The sequence below is a fragment of the Malus sylvestris genome, chromosome 14 (assembly GCF_916048215.2).
Source record: "Malus sylvestris chromosome 14, drMalSylv7.2, whole genome shotgun sequence".
In the NCBI taxonomy this organism is placed as follows: Eukaryota; Viridiplantae; Streptophyta; class Magnoliopsida; order Rosales; family Rosaceae; genus Malus; species Malus sylvestris.
The window spans coordinates 28,126,361-28,145,162 of record NC_062273.1 but is presented as its reverse complement, the minus strand read 5'-3'; the positions used below and the strand labels follow the sequence as shown (position 1 = coordinate 28,145,162).

Genomic DNA, 18,802 nt, shown 5'->3' with positions numbered 1-18,802 from the left:
GGTAATTAAGAAATAAAGATGCAGAGGTGTTGGGTGGATTTTATTATTTTTATTTCTTTTAATTTTTAATTTTTGTGGTTTTGAAGGAATAGCATAATTCACTGACAGTGGGTAGATTGCTTTTTAAATTGTGAGTTTTAACGAAACATTCATGTTACTGTTTATTTTAATGAAAAATGACATTTTTATTTTAAAAAATCATTTATAATACTATTCATTTACAACACATTTTTATCCTTTTGATTAAAACTTAAAGTTTCAAATCATTTTCATTAATTTCTTTTTTAAATTTCATTTTAAGTTGGTAATTATCATTTTCGAGATGGCCAACAACTTGTTTGAACTTTGTGATTTGAAAGGAAAATAGTGTTAAAAAGTTAAAATAAAAAAAAAGGTTAATATCATCCAGGAAAAGTAGATAAAAAGTGGCGGGCCACGTGGCAACCCATGTGGCAGATGGTGGACACACTGGGCAGAGTAGATAATAAGTGAAGAACTTACGTGGCCAAGCGACACAACAATAATATCCGGTGCTATGTAAGTTAGTCTTAAAAATGAGTAGAAAAAGGAATCTGGGATCTGGACTCTGGACACTATGTGGTGCAGGTTAGAAGAGGTCAGGTTTGGGTGGGATATTTTGTGTGCTAAGTTGTAGTTAAAAACTTTTCCTGATCACATAGGGCACTTCTAGCAAAGCAAACCAATTTCTTGTATTTTGGTCTCACGCATTCCACATTAGTATCACCTCGTATAAGAGTTAACCTAATCAGACACTAAAAGTTCTCCTTGAAAAAGGAAGGTAAAAGGGTACATATTTGCTTGCCAACGATCCGGCCATCTGAATGCAAGGTCTCCATGGAATTGGTCTACCCCCGGAAGATATGCCAATGAGAGAGAGAGAGAGAGAGAGAGAGAGAGAGAGAGAGAGAGAGAGAGAGAGAGAAGAGGGGATATAATGCCTTTGGAGGTCGTGTTTGCACTTTGCACACACTACAATATTTGTGTAACTTGCTAAATTTGTATTGGTATTGCTTATTCCACTCCATTTTATGCAACCAAAAAGCCACGTGTATTGACATTTTTACTCCACGTCATAATAACAGTGCTTAAATACTACCTAATTTGTAAATTAATACATCGTTAATTAATTTTTAGGTCAATACAACGCTAATAATACATTCTAGCTTATTTCATAATATTCTGATAATTTAACTGATAATCTTTTACCTCCATGTAAAAATTTATTCAAATTAAAAAAATATCTGTCATTTGATATTCTTTATGTGATATAAAATGGTAAATACAAGTAAAATTGGATTCCGCTAAATTAGTCAACCCGGTATTTAAAGAAAAGTTGAGTTGTATTTTTTTTTTCTTGTAGTTAACTTTTGTTGTTTAGTTCAAAAGAGGACTAAATTTACAAAAACCAAAGAAACATATCGAAGAGTAATTAAAAAAGAAAGAGTAAAGGAGGTGTTTTCTCCCATGCAATTATTTGGTTTACATTAACATATTTATGGCATCTACGTAGCAAAGCGTGTCAGTGTGAATATGAATTGAAAACTCGAAGATTGAATTCAATCTCTCGTCACAATATGATGGTGCTATCCACACACTATTTGTTACCTCTTATACATTTTTTTTTTCAATTTTCGACAGTCAGATTGAATGAATTAGAGAAAACCAAATAACATAAATTAACAAAGAGTATTTGAGAGGTAAAATTTGGTGTGTCGATAGCACCGCCTTAATCTCTGACAATAAGATCAAACTAGCAGACCACCTCATGTCATTTTAAAATAGAAAAAAAAATGAAAGTCAATCTTCCAGTTTTGTTTATTTAGCATGAAACAAACAGATTGATCAGTAGCTTAGTGTGTGATCAAAGCGAAGGCCAGACTGATAGTGTTGCACACAAAATTCATGTTGGTATGGACGCTAATTGGTTTGTTGTCAGTTCCTCTTTAGAGTCGGCACTACTCGTTGTCAAAAGTATCATTATGTTTATTATATTAAAATTTTGCTTAAAAGTTCTCTGATGCTAATTTGCGTAGTGCTTGTCCCTTTCTTTAGGAATGGAGTTTCTTCGAATATGGAGTGCCGCCTCAGTCCTCTAAATTTGCTTGTAGATGATTTCAAGGCTCGGATGTGTTCCTTTGCTTATTCTTAAGCATGTCTCGCCCTCAAATCCACCAATACGGTAACAATTAGTTTGGCCAAATTGGTCTTTATGTTTTATTAATATTTATTTGGATTGAGAACCTCTATCTTCTTTAATATTTGAATCAATTTGTAAAATATTATAATCAAGGTTCTAAAAGACGCTAGACTCTAGTCGGGCGGCGGGATCTAGGCGGGCCGCCTAGGCAGACTAGACGGATTTAATTAAATCTATTATATTTCGTGTAAATAATTGTTTGTTTATATTTAAAATATATATGATTTCGTCATAAATTACAAAATAGAATGACATATATATTATGAGCTATTAGAACACAATGAAAACATGGAGAACAAATATATAATGTGTGTTGCAAGTTCGCAACCTAGGGGGTGTCTAGGCGGGTCTGGACGGGTAGGCGGGTGCCTAGGCGGTCTAGGCGGGCTTTCTTAATTTTCAAATGTCCAGGCATTAATCGGGACGGTGACCAACCGCCTAGCGCTTAGGTGGGGATTTTTAGAACAGTGATTATAATAAAACTCTATTCCCTTAAAAAAAAAAAATGGCCTAATTAACTGGTTCCTTGAACGCAAAGGAAGTTTCATTGGTAGAAGAATGCTCGACAATCCTGCCCCCCTCCTCGCACCTACTGGCCTTGCCTTACAAACCCATCTCTCTCTTCTCTCTCTCTCTCTCTCTCTCTCTCTCTTAAAATACTAGAAAATGAAATATTCAACCAGATTATCAAGCATTCGTACAATATACATTAGCATTTCTTATGCTAGATAGCTTTTTGGTTTACATTTTATAGCACATTTGAGCTGTCAAGCTTCAAAACCCTCAACACTCCTCTCTCTCTCTCTCTCTCTCTCTCTCTCTCTCTCTCTCTCTCTCTCTCTAAAAAACACAGAAAACCTAGCTACTTTATTCCCACAATTTTAGATCAAATTCTCTATCTTCTTTGTTCCCCATGCACTACTCTCTAATTTTCATCTTCTCTCTCCCCTTCCATGGCTTCCAAGCTTCTTATCCCTCACCTTTTTAGTCTCATGCTTTGGCTCTCATTGCTCTTCCTATCCGTCCACGGTTGGTTTCATCTCGTTTCCAAAAATAGCCACATAAACCCTACGCAAGCAGCAGCATATCCTCTCAGCAGCTCCGATCGTCGTTACACTTTGAGCAACCGGAAAGTACTACTGGCTTCTAAATTCGACTTTTCCCCATTTGTCCACCGGCACCGGCATCATCAGAAGCATCATCCTTACAAACATGTGCCTGTGCGGCTGGAGCCGGGCGGAACGGAGATCGATCGTTATGGTTCCGAAATGCGCATTGTTCCCACTGGTCCAAACCCATTGCACCATTGATCACAAGGTTTTTTCATTTTTTTTTTAATTTTTTCCATAAGCTTTTGTGTATTATTCATGAATTTGTAATCAAATATTCTTCAAAAGGAAAAATAAATATCATAATATATAGTGAAATATTTCTGAATTTTTTACTAGTATTTTTTCGATTAATTTGGAGGAGTTTTCACGAATTTTTTACTTGTATTATTCATGAAAACCCCTCCAAATTAATCGAAAAAATTTCATATACACTCCATTCATATGATCATCATGTGCATGTCTGACTGTAATGTGAACGAATACTTGTTTAACATTTTTTTTTTAGCCAACCCTTGCATTATTTGGTATTATTGAATGTTTTATTACCTAAATTTCAAAATTAACTACGGAGATTTCACCGTGCAACACGCTAATCATCATGGGTGATATAGTGCTTGGAGAGAAATTTCATGCACGTCCTAAATTCAATTTTTGATGCTGGTAAATCACACGATGGTGGTCAGAAAAGCTGAAATGCGTTGTCAGTTTTTCCAACTACTGAAAAGTGTATTGTCGTAACAAAACAACCAATTAATCATTTTTTAACAAGAAAAAAAAACCAACACGCTGATCGACCGATCATTGAATATTCTGACCAGAAATAGAGGAAAGGTCGATCGATCTCACTCAATTACATGATTTCTTGGCTGTCTTTACTCTAATTAATAATTAATTTTAGGTATGCAAAATGAAAGCAACTAGAGTGGTTGTGAAGGCACGGCATGTCAATTTTCACGGCAATCAAAATATAAGCAACAGAAATGAATTCATATTTTATTATTGAGCTTTGCTATGAATCAGCACGATGAGACTTGAAACAGCAATTCGAAATTAAATATATAAATCAGATTTTAATTTTCTACTACCTGATGCATGGCTGATGCAAGGCTTACTAGAAAGGGTTGACTTAAGACACAAATTAATTTGAAGACTATAAAATTTGAAGATATGAATTGATGGAAGATCATGCATCCAACATCACCAGCTACAGTTCTGAGTATAGAAGAATGATTTACGTGAAACGAGAACGTTAAAGTCTTCCTCTACTGAATAATGACAGCAAACACATGCCCAATATTGATTGGATCATCAAACTTTCAGTTTCAGGGTAGGACCCTCTTGTTTTTGTGAACTTTATGATCTTGATTCAAATTTTTCAACATGGGGTTTGGTATTTGCGAAGAAGGAGGTCAAAATATGTTAAACACACATGCCTTCTCCCATTAGACTTTGGCTTATTGCGGCTAATCTGGAGTTCACACGTGATTAACGCTCATTCGGCTTTAGGACATCCAATGACCCATCCTTTGATCATGTGTGATGAAAGTTTTGGTCAATGATGATTCATACTGTTGTGTGAAATTAGTAAAAAGTACCAAGTCTTCTTTTGGGTTGTGAATTGGGGAATCCTAGAGATTCCTATATCTTAGTCATTCATCGTGTATCATGCGATTATAAATCATTTGACTTTTTTTTTATTTAAAATTAAACACAAATAGTAACTGACGAAAATTGACTGCACAATGTATAATGAACAGCTAAGATGTGACGATCCCTAGGATTCCTACAAAGTGGATCTGGAGATGATCATCTTCCCCTTTGGGTTGTGAATCCCCAATCTAAGTTCGAACTCTACGAATACATTTTTTGGGATCACCGACTCTTTCCTCGTCTTTAGTGGCCATACCACCAAAGATGAGGGATATAATCTGAAATTAAGAAATGATTTATGTATACTTTATTTCTATTATAACATATCCACTTTAATACCAGTAGTGAATCCCACCGACAAAAGTGCAGATAATAGGGTTTCGTTGCTTGTAATATTACATTTGTTGATTATATTGCTGATGTTTTATATATGTATGTGAGATCGATTTGTATTAGAAAAGTACTAGTGATCAGCAATGTGTAAAGTAAAATACATTTTTTAAGTTTCGTATATGATATCATCTTATGAGGTGACACCCCAAAAAAACAAAAAACAAAAAAACACAACTAATAAAAAATAAAAAAAAAGGCCGGCTAGCCAATTTAATGAAAGGACAAGACTTTGTATTTTATGAAGCTTCTACAAGGAGGATAACATATCCATATGAACCAACTGTCAACCTCATTGTCACCTGGTTGGATCTAAATCAATGGAGGTATCCCATCACAAATCAAGGGCAGACTAATCCTCCTTTCCATGAAGTTCCGGTACCACATGAGATGGCAGTGTACATTTGGCTTCCAGGTTAAATGGTACTCTAAAACAGAGTCAGTGATCTCAAGAAATGCATTCGTGGGAGTTTGAACTCAAATTGGGGATTCCAAACCTTTGCTCACTTTCCACTTAGTACTAAGATCTAACAATATTCATCTTCACTTGTAAAGTAAGAGATCTTAAATTCGAATCTCGTTAAATGACGAATTCGATATCAATTTTCATGTATTTTAAGCATGGGCTAATTTTGTCAGAATACAAGCCTACTAATAATTGGGTGGGAACTGTTAAATTTAGGCCCAAACTAATAGACCTTGGGCTTGAAAAACCTAAGAAAATGGTTCTTATGGCATATAGCCCAGGGTGAGCCGCAGAGGTGCCCAACAATCAATCTGACATAAAGATAAGTCATTAGGGGATGGGGCATACATTTTGTTATTTGCTACTTATGAAACTTGTTGGTCATACATGTATCAAATTATTAGAAGAACTCCCCTGAAGTTTTATTATAAACTAATCACGCACGCATTGGCATGTAAATAATGTATAATATATTTGAGATGCCGTCATAATAGAATTCTCAAATCATAAAACTAATTGGCAATATAGGGAATAACCCAACTTCTTATAAGCTTTTGCAAAGTTTTTCCTTTTACCGATGTAAGACTCTTTTACCTTTACATTCACACACACTCCTCACATATGACGAATTTTCAAGCCAAACACGTGGAAAACACAAATTGGGTGACGTCGAGCATGTGTGGCCGTTGAGCTTCACATGTGGGCTAACCTACTCTGATACCATGAAGAAAGTTGAGATTCCACCATAAGACCATTGGCAATATAGAGAGTAGTTCAACCTCTGATAAGTCCTTACAAAGTTTTTCATTATTTTACCGATGTGAGACTTTTTTACCTTCCCATCCTCACATCAATCTATTCTTCTGGGGGCCAAAAGACTCACAAAAGGCATTTCATTTTCTCCCTGACTAACATCGTGTAGTTCACACGCGCTAGGAATCGAACTCAGAACGTGTCATATGCAATACGTGCTTGAAATTTGTCCCCAACTACTAAATCACCTCATGGTGGTTTATAAATCAAAATTGATATCCTACTACATGTTGGTCAGAAGCCTAGCTCAACTGGCATCGATCTACAATCTCTGTGAGTTTGTGACATCAGTCTAAACTATATTAAAGAAATAGTTTACGCGATCACTGAAATATTATAATTTAATGACTAAATATTCACCTAAATCTAAGTGTTTAAAATAATCTGATTTAACCCTTCTCTTTCATGTCAACTTTGCTGGAAAAAGATCCTCACCGGATCATTTTCCTAGGGATCCTAGGGATCCCGCAATCGTGTTTGTTCATCATACATCGTTCGGTCAATTTTCGTTAGGTATTTATATTTGAATTTAAAATTTTAAAATTTAAATTATTTATGATCGCACGGTATATGATGAACGAATATGATTGCGGGATCCCCAAGATCCCTAGGAAAAGGATCTGGCGAGGATCCTTTTCCAACATTGCCGCCATCGATCGCAAGTAGTTATGCCACTTAATTTACTTAGTGGCCATTATAATGACTTGTGTATGAGAGGTACATTTGCCCTTCGGACTAATATGTCACTCAAAAGTGTGGCTTAATTAGTTCTTTGTATATCTCATATCCTAAGTTGACTAATATTGGCATGAAATATGCGTGAAACTGAATAAAATGAGACTTTTAATTACTATTTCATTTTTTAGGCTTTCAGTTTTCACGTTTTTTCGTCTGAGACAAGAGAAAAGTGTATCAGGGAAAAGGTTGTGTGTGGGAGGGAGAAAACAACTTTAAATAGCTTTTGGTTATAGGGGAAAGGGTTGTATATGGTCGGGAGAAAATAATTTTAAATAGTCTTTGGTTTTAAATTTTCATTATTTTGTGATCATTCTCTGCACATTTCTTCTTCATTCATCCGCTCTTTTATATCCCTTATTTTTATAAGAAAAATTAATGAAAATGGCTTGAAAATTTTGAGTTTTAACAATAAGGACAAAATAAAGGGCAAAGTGAATAGTACAATGATTGACTTTTTAGTGTAAAAATGTGATTTTTTGTTAAAATGAACAATACTATGAGCTTTTCGTTAAAGTTTACTTTTTTTCTAATGTATTTGTTCTCTATTTCTCACACAAAAAATAAAAAACAAAATAATTATCAAATGAACCATAATATATATTATAGCTTATAAGCCTTACCTGACCTAATAAACCACTCTATAAATTGCTAATTATTCATCACACAAATATTAGAGATGGAAGGTAGCCTACCACTACATGTCCCTTCAAAGTATTCATGCATGATTTCAATCTGCCAAATTTGTCTCATGCTGCTCATATTAGGGTTTCCAATTTTAAATCCTACTGCTGATCATAATTCAAACCTTTATGAAACCCTAAAATGAAAACTGTACGTATGCGGAAATCAGGGACCAAACGATTGTATGGGCTACAGCCTGTGAGTTTTGTGTTTTCTCCCTATTAATTCCAACCTAGCTCATGCACATATTTTGATGAGATTTTTCAATTTGCTCGGAACACGAGCACATACGTTATTTGTTATTGTACAAATGAAGGGATAATAAAAAAATTTTAAAAAAAATAAAACTTCCTCCACTTGTATATAATAACATAAGGCATATCGTCCCGTGTTCTGAACACATTGAAAAATCAATCCATATTTTAAACTTTTTCTTTGTGGGCTAAGACAAATCGAATTTTGTTCTTGTACCATGAGATGGAGGATGACAAGTGGATTAAACCATGGGATGGAAATGGAGAAGGAGAAAGAGCACTTGATAACCATTTTACTTGTCACAGCCCGTCCTGGAATTTTTAATTCCGAGGACGTGAAGTTACGAAAATGTCCCTAAACGAGACTAAAGTGCGTAATTTGGACACTTGTTTTTACTTAAGGTTCTTAAACTTTGGTGAATTAGAATATTAATTGGTTTTAGAAACCTAAACCAAGACTTATACTTAGGTTTCTATGTTAAGAGTTTGAAATTGGGATTGGGTTGGACACGTGTGATCCCCACATCCCTCAAAACCTTCCCCAATTCCCGTACCTTGTCTCTCTCTCTCTCCTCCCTCACGATTCCTCTCAGTTCTGTCTCTCTCTCCTTCGAACTCACACGGGCAAGATCCAAAACCATTTAAAACTTCTACCATCGTTCAATTTGAAACCACCATCGTGCTCCTGAAGACCACACGAACACAATGGTACCCATTTCAGGTAAGTTCTACTTCGGAAAACGTAGTTTTAAAAGTTCCCGTGAAGAGCACTGTTCATGATCTTTGAATATGTTGTGTTATAGGGAAATATAAGTTCACAGGGAGCTCTAGGAGGTTCCCACGAAGCTCGGAGTACTTCGTTGGCTTGAATTGGACGTCGGGATCACCTAGTTCAAAGGTAGGCCGATTTCTTGAATTTTTGAAAAGTTTGATCTCGTAGTTTTTAGGCCCTAAAACTAGTCCAACGTGAAAGTAGATGTTTAGGGCTTCAAATTGGTGTAAAATTCGAGAAATTTGGATGAAAAACGAAGGAGAATAGTGGATTTGAAATATTCCCCAGTTTCCGGTGACCGGAGTCCGGCGAGGGACGACCGGAGAAGAAGAAGGAATATTCCGTTATTTTAACGAAATATTCCTAACGGCAGTAACGGTATCCGGTTAAGTTTAACGGAATATTCCTGACGGCGTCAATTGACACCGTCAGTGTGCTTGGCACGTGGCCGCGCGTGGGGGGCGCGTAGGTCCGTGCCACGTCAGGCGCGTGGGGGCGCGTGAAACCTCCAAAAATTATTTTAAAAATATGGGGATGATCCTGAGGTTGTGTAGGTCACGGTGGTATATTCATATACCCAATTTGAGCAATATATGAGGAGTTATTAGCTAAGAGTGGGATTATGCGTTAAATAACGTCAATTTGGTTACTTCTCGTATAGGCGAGGATTATACGGATGTTGGGCATGGCTAAGGGAGGCTCAGAGACCTACGACACGTCGATGTATTCTGTGAGTGGGCAGTTTTGTTTTCCGTATACATATATACTTGCCGTTTTCCCAGAAATTGAAAATGCATGAAATTATGCTTTAAATGAAAATGTATAAAAGTATATGAGATATATTAGTCGAATTGCCATGCATAGAAGTATGTGAAAAGTATATAGAATTATATGAAAAACGTGAATTGAAACGCTATGCATGAAAGTATATGAAAAGTATATAGAAATGTGAATCGAATTGCCATGCATGAAATGATATGAAAAGTATGAATTGAGATATGATGCATATGTATGAATTGGTGCGGTGGACGCACAGGTGAGTATCAGGTGAGTATTATTATTGCTATGATGATGTTGAGATATATTGAGCTCATAACCTGCACCTTGGTATTAGTGCTTATTATTATTCACCGCATCGCATGCTCACCTTGGATCCAAGTAGATGCTAGTCGTACAGACCACCGGGGGTGGTTCCGACATGCCAGTCGTACAGACCATTAGAGGGGTTCCGACTGGTAGGTGACCTTAGATTATGTGCACAAATGATTGATGAGAAAAGCACTAGAGCATATTATTACACCATTAAGTCGTACAGATTACATTAGGTAATTCCGACTTATGTGCAGTGTAGTGCCGTACAGGTCATACTAGGTGACTCCGGCATGGCCGTACAGGTCACAGTTGGTGACTCCGGTTAGATGAGATTTTGAGCTCTAGGTTCAACCGTACAGGGCTATTAGAGGGCCTCCGGTTGATTACTTTCTTGCACCTGATATGATTATTGTTGATGCATCCATACTTAACTGTTGACTTAGACATGGCATGGCATGATTGATAAAGAAAAATGTTGAGATAGTAAAAATGAAGTTTTGAGAATATATATGTATATTTATATTTTACATTTATGGGAAAGTATACAAGTTTTACGGAGAGGGGTTACAACGTTTTGAGAAATGTTTGGATTTGGAAAAGAATTGTTTTACTGACCCACTAAATTTTGGTTTTGCGCCCCTCCAGGTTCAGGAATCACAAAGGTGTGGTGACTACGAGGAATTCGACGGTGTTCTGACAGATTGGACAAAATTAGGACTCACCTTCGGGTGTATCAGCTTATAATTGTATCTTAAAGCTTCCGTACTGTGCAAATGGTTACGTCACTCTCACGTGACGGCCAGCATGCCCTCCTTCGGGACGGGGTGTGTCATTACTATACCCCCATGTTTACTTAATTAAATCTCCCTTAAATCTTAAATCTCCAATATAATCTTATGGCATTTATAATGTGCTAGAACATAATTAATTATGCTCTCAATTTTCAAGTTAAATTTTAGCTAAAATGATTAAAAGCCTATAAAAAATTTACACCCTAAAACCCTTAGCTTTGTCTCGCAAAATTAGACAACTCCAACAAGTAATAGATTTGTTATATACAATTTTTCCTTTCATTGTGAAGGTTTGTGCAGTTTAATCAACAATGTCTTGCTAATAAATTGTGTACTTGATAGATAGTATAAAGAGACGAATGAGACTTGCTTATAATTTTGTCAAAACATTATCGATTTGTTAAAAAAAAAAAAAAAAACAGTTAGCTCGTAAGGTGATGGAGGTCACCAAATATTAAATTCCTGATGACCAGTTATTTAGTTTCTGACTTTGAGTAGTTAGATATATGGTAGAAAATCGAGGGAGCTAATATTTGTGGTGCCCAAACGAGAGCAAGATTAATGCTTCATGACTAGTACTACTTAATTAGAGGTTGGGAGATGATGCCAGAAGATTATACGAGAAAAAAGTCAATAGAAGTATGAAAGCGGCCGTGCAAGGCCAGGTCGCAATTTGGTGGGTTCCTAAATGAATGAGATACGCAAACACATTTCCAAGTTGCAATAATTAGTCCAACATAAGACTTTAGCACTAATGTATCTGGAACTGCCGCTTTTAACTATGATAAGTGAGTTAACTATTGATATGACGTGTGTTCGCGTCAGGAATTTCCGTCGGGGATGTTTCCTGGCCGACGAGCACACAGCTCCCCTGGAGGTTGGCGCCGGTTGAGGGCTGCTGTCGGGCAAGTCTTGTCGGGCAAGGCTGAAAGAGAAGGACAGCGTTAACTTTGAGAGGTGCCTTTGTGGGGCCTTAGGTGTAGGCCTTGAGGCTCACAATCAAGGTTAACATTTAGGTGCTCAGGCGTGCCACTGCCATCTTTAGCATGGCAGATGTAAAATGGATGTCGTGTTTTAGTTGCATATATGTATGTATCCAAGAAACCGTGTTAGTTATAACAGGTGCCTTTGTGGGGCCTTAGGTGTAGGCCTTGAGGCTTCCCATCAATAACTAAACCGGTGCTCGAACACATCATATTTGTTCTCGTGATTGCCGGAGTTTTCTAACTATTATACTTCTGATTACCCGAGTCCAAGAAGTAGAATGAACCCAAATAGGTGCCTTCGTGGGGCCTTAGGTGTAGGCCTTGAGGCTTCCCATCAGAGTTCATTCTTATACTTCGACTCTTTAGATCGCAGAACGGAATGAATCCAAATGGATGCCTTTGTGGGGCCTTAGGTGTAGGCCTTGAGGCTTTCCATTAGAATCCATTCCATGCTCAAGCGTTCTATGGTAATCATGATATAATAGAAAGAAAACTAGAGGGTAGGTTGATTACTTGCGCCCCAAGTAACTTCAGACTTCTCGTTTATCAAGGACTGTCGTGGATGGGTTAAGTCCACATAAGGTTCTTTTTTATGCCTTGAGGCCAAGGACTTTTAACTGATCAGATTTACATGCCCGAGGGCTTAGGACTTGGATCTGGTTTGAACACTGACGATATATTCAAATCGGATTCAAGTACTGAGAAAGCCTTTTAATAGTCATATTGCTAGAAATAACTTGCATATAACTGGAAGTATACAACATATTGAAAAGACAAAAACAAAGCAAAGAAGGTCGGGCAAGGTTAAACCTTATCGGGTAAGGTTGCTCGTCTTGCAGGTTCCTATCTTTGTAGTTTTGTCAAAGGTCTGAAAGCTTAGAGGGATAGAGAGAGAGAGATTACAAAAGATGAATCGATACTACAACAAGGTTGAACAAGGTAGCAGAGCTATTACAAAGGGTTGAAGAGAGGGTTATCCCGAGAGGGATGAAGGCTTGTCCCGAAAGGGATGAAGGCTGACTACAGCTTTGTTTTGAAGGCAAATCTGGCTTTGAGCAGAGTTTGTGCGTGCATTTGTTTGTTTGATTGAGTGTCATTATTTCTGGTTTCTCATTCTTTTTATATAGACAACTCGGCTTGGCTTCCTGTAGCAGCAGCCTTGCCCGAATGCGGTTTGAGGATGATGACTCATCAACTATTTTTACATGTACTGTCATCATAAAGTACTTTATGGGTTGTGTAGCTGATCAATCTATACCACTTGGCCTTTGGGTAGCTAAGCAAGTGGTCTTCATGAGCTACACCAAGTCAGAAAATGCCCTTTCTACCTTCTGGGCTTCGACTGGGCTTCAGCTATCTTCCCTTTCGGGCCTCCTTTTGGGCCAGCTCCTTTCTTGAGCCCAAAGTTAACTTTTAATCCAAACAACGTGGAAATATACCTTTTTTTATTTTTATTTATCAATCTTCAATTCGAATTATGGGAGTTGGCCATGCCCAAATTCACCTTAATTGTAGGGGTGAGATGCCGAAGACAGGACTAGTGACTGAAGTAAAGTCGTAACAAGGTAGTCGTACTGGAAGGTGCGGCTGGATCACCTCCTTTTTAAGGAGAGCTAATGCTTGTTGGCGTCGCCGACATCCTTAAATCAAAGGCGCAGGTTGATTTCTATGGTTGAGGCTACATTCATTTTGGCACGCGGAAGGGGCTTACTTTCCTAGTGGCTCGGCTTGGTCTCGCTCCCTTCCCGCACTATTCCTCACCAAGAATTCCTTAGACATGGTTTGCTGCCGCTAAGGATCCTTTGCTGCCTCACTATAATGTTTTTGCCTCCAACCACAATTAGGATACAAACTTGCTTACACTCTTAAAATGTTATCGTAGTATTCTGAATCAAATAACATGACATTACATATTTAAAATTTGGGATACTTTGGATACGGTCCCTAATCCTTAACATTATTTGACTAAAACCTTAATGGTATTCAAAGTTTGATCAAAGTCCCTTGACTTTGTACACCTCATTATATATATTACAATTAATATTTATATTTTTATAGTTTTGACATTAATTGTTTGATATTTTATGAGATTTATAATCCTATAAATTTAAAATCCCTCATTATAATACTATTAGAAATGGTTACAATAAAAAAATTCAAACATTTTGATTGAATAAATGGATAAAAACTATGTAAAAATAAGAAATAAGAAATGGCAAAAGAATGTATCCATAGTGTTAAAAAAATTGGTACATTTTACAAAAAAAATTGGTGCATTTTCACATATAACAAAGTGGTACATTAATAAAGAAGAATGGGTACATTATAAATAAATAAAGGTGCATATAAAAGATTAAAAAATTATGAGTACAAATGAATTTTTAAAAAATATAGGCGCTAAAAGAAATTAATACATGGGTACAAAATAAAACTAAAAAGAAAATACTACAAATTTAAAAAATGTTGCAAATTAAAAGTGGGTACAAACTAAAAATATAAATATATGATACAAAGTTTAGGCATAAAATATAAATATACCATATGCAATTTTTCTATCATTGATTAAATATACAATGTCACATGACGGTATACACATGGGTACAAACACAAACAAAACTTTAAAAAATATGGGCACAAAAAGAAACTAATATATGGGTACAAATTAGAAAAAAAATTGGTACAAATTAAAAATAGGTACAAACTAAAAATAAAATATATGATAAAAAATTTAACCATAAATATAAATATACTAATTGTAACATTTTTAACTCTAAAGGAATATATTTAAAAATAAAAATATTTTATTATTCAAATAATTAATGATATTACTAATACCCAAGGACCTTGATAAAAAATTAAAAATAAATAAGATTTTAATTAATGGAGTAGCAAACATAAGAATGTGAACCTAATTTCTTCTTAAAATTTTCACATACGGTCGCATAATTGATGAAAAAGACCGCCGCTTTGAAATTTTGTTTCATGTCGGTCGTTCTCCACCACAAGTTACAAGCTTGGCGTGATTATGTCTTTAATCGCAAACTTCACTGAAACTACTTGCAATGCGAGTTGACTCAACAACCATTTGGTCCTCCTCTCTTTCTCAGCTTAAGCTATTTGCATGCGAAGAGGTAAAAAGGTCTTCCAATCTACTCAGACCAAAACAAAATGGCCCTCAATCCACACGGACCAATCACGACCCTAGAAGTGGAACCCCATCTCATCTGCAAGTTACAAGTTGTAATTATATATCCAATTAATCCTGGCCCTCCACTTTGATATATTACATAAGCAAGATGCACACTTTTGTTAATTTGATTTTAATTACTATGACTCGGCACTCAGCAGGATTACAGTAGATTTACTGTGGCTCTCAGGTGCCTGGAACATATTCCATTAAGTTCATCGGAAAAGTTTCTTTCAACAACTCACACTTGTGTAAAAAAAAAAAAAAAGTTTATATACCAAACACATCTTTGTAGATAAATATAAACTTTAAATTTAGCAATATAGGGACAACATTGTGTAATGAGATAAAAGGAAAGAAAACAAGTGGATTTTGAGAATAAATAATAAAGAAGATTATGGTGGAATTGGATCCTGCACTTGTAGTACAATTGATTTTAAATGCTATAGTAGATAATCACCCTCTAGAAAGTTTGGCAATGAATTGTTATGTGATCAAAGTTGGTTTTATAAAATTCGACATATTTACTGTGAAAATAATTTTTTTGATGATGATTTGGCACGTTTGGTTTTGTCATGCAATTTGGGTCCAATCTTTTTTTAGTAAGCTCCTCCTTATTGTCGTCAGTTGCTAATTGCAAATATAGCTGGAGTTTCGTGATATTCTTATATAATCTTTCTTTTTCTTCCAGGCTTATGGTTCGTTGTCAACAAAAAATAAAAGAAGATTATATGATTGTTAATTATTAAGCAATTATAATTGTTGTTTTTCTAGCATTGCCGATATCTGCTATCTATTAGATAAGAATAAACGACTCATATCATTTAGGAAAGTTTGTAATTTTCTTTAATGCTTTAGAATAGTACACAATACTTAAGTCGTAAGAAACATCTACCGAAGGAAAGTTGGTAATTTTTTCATACTATAGGAAACAAAAATTTCAACCCCAACAAAAATTGAGATTTTATTTCCTTAATTTCCAACCCAAATTAAAATCCAAAAGCCAAAAAGGAAATGCAACAAATATGAAAACAATCATAAACCCAAATACAATGCACCAGTTACACAATTTTATGAGAATACGGAAATTTATTTGCTTTTTTTAGAAGTACATCAAAATATCAATGTGTCACACCACACCCTATCATTGCTCTGATAGTTCTTCACCAACTTCTTACCCTAGTGGAAGTCAACCCGAAAACCCACCGGTTCACCCCCTAACTCTTCCACCCAAAAAAGAAAAAAAATAATATACACCGGCAATAACCGGTCACCTAAACTCATACTTCATCCTATTTATACCCACCACCACACTTAAACACCTCTCTCATTGCACCCACCACCACCACCAAAACACCCCCATACGGTCATACCTCCAAACACCTCCCTCCCCGCCGATTTTCCTTCCGTCAGTATTTTAGACATACTGGAAAATCTCTAACATGGTTCGTCATCTGCATGCAAGCGCCGATTCCGACTCGGACTCGTCGATGCACCTGAAGTCCAAAACTCGTATGCTGGTCTCCATCTCGGCACTCCTTGCCATCGGCCGCCGCCTCTCGGGGAAGCTGAAAGCCGCCAACTCCAAGCTGATAAAAAACAACAACCACTCGGATGTCTTGCCGAATAAGTCGCCGATGATGAGAAAGCCGAAGCAGCTGATGTCGACCATAAGCAACAAGGCCATCACCTTCCTGCACCTGAAAAAGATCGGCGAGGAATCGGATGGTAGGGCCCACGGCACGGAGGAGGAGGAGTGGGGGGACGGTGGGGTATGGCAGAGGTCGATCCTGATGGGGGATAAGTGCGAGCCGTTGGATTTCTCGGGCGCCATTTACTACGATAGTAACGGGAAGAAACTTAACGGAGCTCCCCTCCGGTCCCCACGTGCAACTCCGATGCCGGGGTACCTCGAAAGGGTCAACCGAAACTGACGGCGCTGATAAATTTCAAGTGTTTCGTCGGAGAAAGCGAAATGTTTTCCGGCGTTAATTTGTCTGTTTTTTTAATATTTTTTTATTTGTATAATTTTGGTTTTGTTTTCGTGGTTTGCAACTGTTGTGTCGTGACGTGTCACGCATGTGAATTCTTATTGGTGGGCGCATGTATGTGTTTTTAGGGCCACAGTCAACGTACGACGTCGTTGGCGTCGGAAGTATGTAGTCGAACTTCCTCCCTCCCGTGTGTTTAGGGGCGGAGCCTTGTGTACATATTGAGCACATTTGGATTTTGCAACCACTTAAATTTGTGGGTGAATTTAAATTTTAATAAAAAAAGGCTGGTGGGTTTTTAGTTAATTATCTGCTCAACATGCTTGAGCAGTTGGCTGACTCGATTATTCAATATTGACACTTTGTTGATTGTATATGTCGTTTATAATATTGATATCGACAATACAACAGTTGCATAGTTATCGATACTATCAAGAGATTTTTTATTAGAAGTCTATGAGACAAATAACTAATAACGTGAAATTATTTCATCAAATTAAGATTAATTAGCTGGTTAGGTAATCTAACTTAATTTTTTTTTCCCCGAATGTATGACCTTGTCATCTTTAAATTAGTATCCCGTTGTATTTTATTTTTATTCGTTTCTAATGTAATATTTGAAACTCTTTTACGACTAGAGAAATTCAAATTCGGATGCACATATTCCACTACTCTAGACCACTAGCTTACCTGTCTGCTTTATTGGCTTTCTTACCAAATGAATGTGTGGTCTAAACTCTAAACCAACAAATTACAAACACAATATTGTCAAGTACTGCACTTGGAATAAATTGCGATCGACTAATGAGGCACTAACACTAGATAGCTTAGCTATGCCTCATTTTGATCCACTAATGGTGCACAGGTGGCTTCTCAATCTCTCTCAGAATATATTATCTTTTTTAAAGATGATAGCAAGTAGGAAATACTGATGTTACACATTCCTTCTTTTTTTGTTTTTTAATTCAGTGTGCAATATTCTAATCCTACATTATTTAATTCAACAAATAACCATTCATTAGAAGAGGTCAAAAGATCATCTCTACTCTCTAATGTGATGTCAAGGGGGAACACACACACACACACACATACACACACATACACACACATATATACCCTCAAGAATCCTTTACCAAAACCTATACACAAACAACATATGCAAATCCCACCTTTGAAGCGAACAAATAATCCATACAAACCAAGTTACCTACAAATTGAGAGACTGTGTATCTTCTCATCACATAATACCCTTAACGTTTTTGTGCATACTCCTATCTCTTTTTTTCTTGTGCAACGTTACATGACAAAATTCTCTCCTACGTAATCTCTATACCTATTTTTCTTCACAATTTGTACATGGCACGTTAAATACTTACTTCTTCCTCATGTGATATCTCTTTCTCACATGAAATATCCTTGTGCTCCTATCTTTTTTTTTTCACGTGCAACATTATGTGACAGATTCTCTCCTATAATCTCTATGCTTTTTTTTTTTTCACAATTTGTGCATGCCATGTAACATGCCTATTTCTTCCCCATGTGATATCTCTTTCTCACGTAAAATGTCATGTACTCCTATTCTATGCATGTTTCTCTGCACAATATGCCTATTTCTCTTCACAATTTGCACGTGGCACATTACATAGCTATTTCTTCCCCAC

General features: G+C 36.4%; 1 protein-coding gene across 1 annotated transcript; it reads left to right on the top strand.

Moving 5' to 3' along the window:
* The first annotated feature begins 16,467 nt into the window (after positions 1–16,467).
* Positions 16,468–17,447, top strand: LOC126598533 (uncharacterized). Its single transcript, XM_050264899.1, has one exon. It carries the CDS (start codon positions 16,593–16,595, stop codon positions 17,082–17,084), a length of 492 nt encoding a protein of 163 aa, XP_050120856.1. The 5' UTR covers positions 16,468–16,592; the 3' UTR covers positions 17,085–17,447.
* Positions 17,448–18,802: the final 1,355 nt, after the last annotated feature.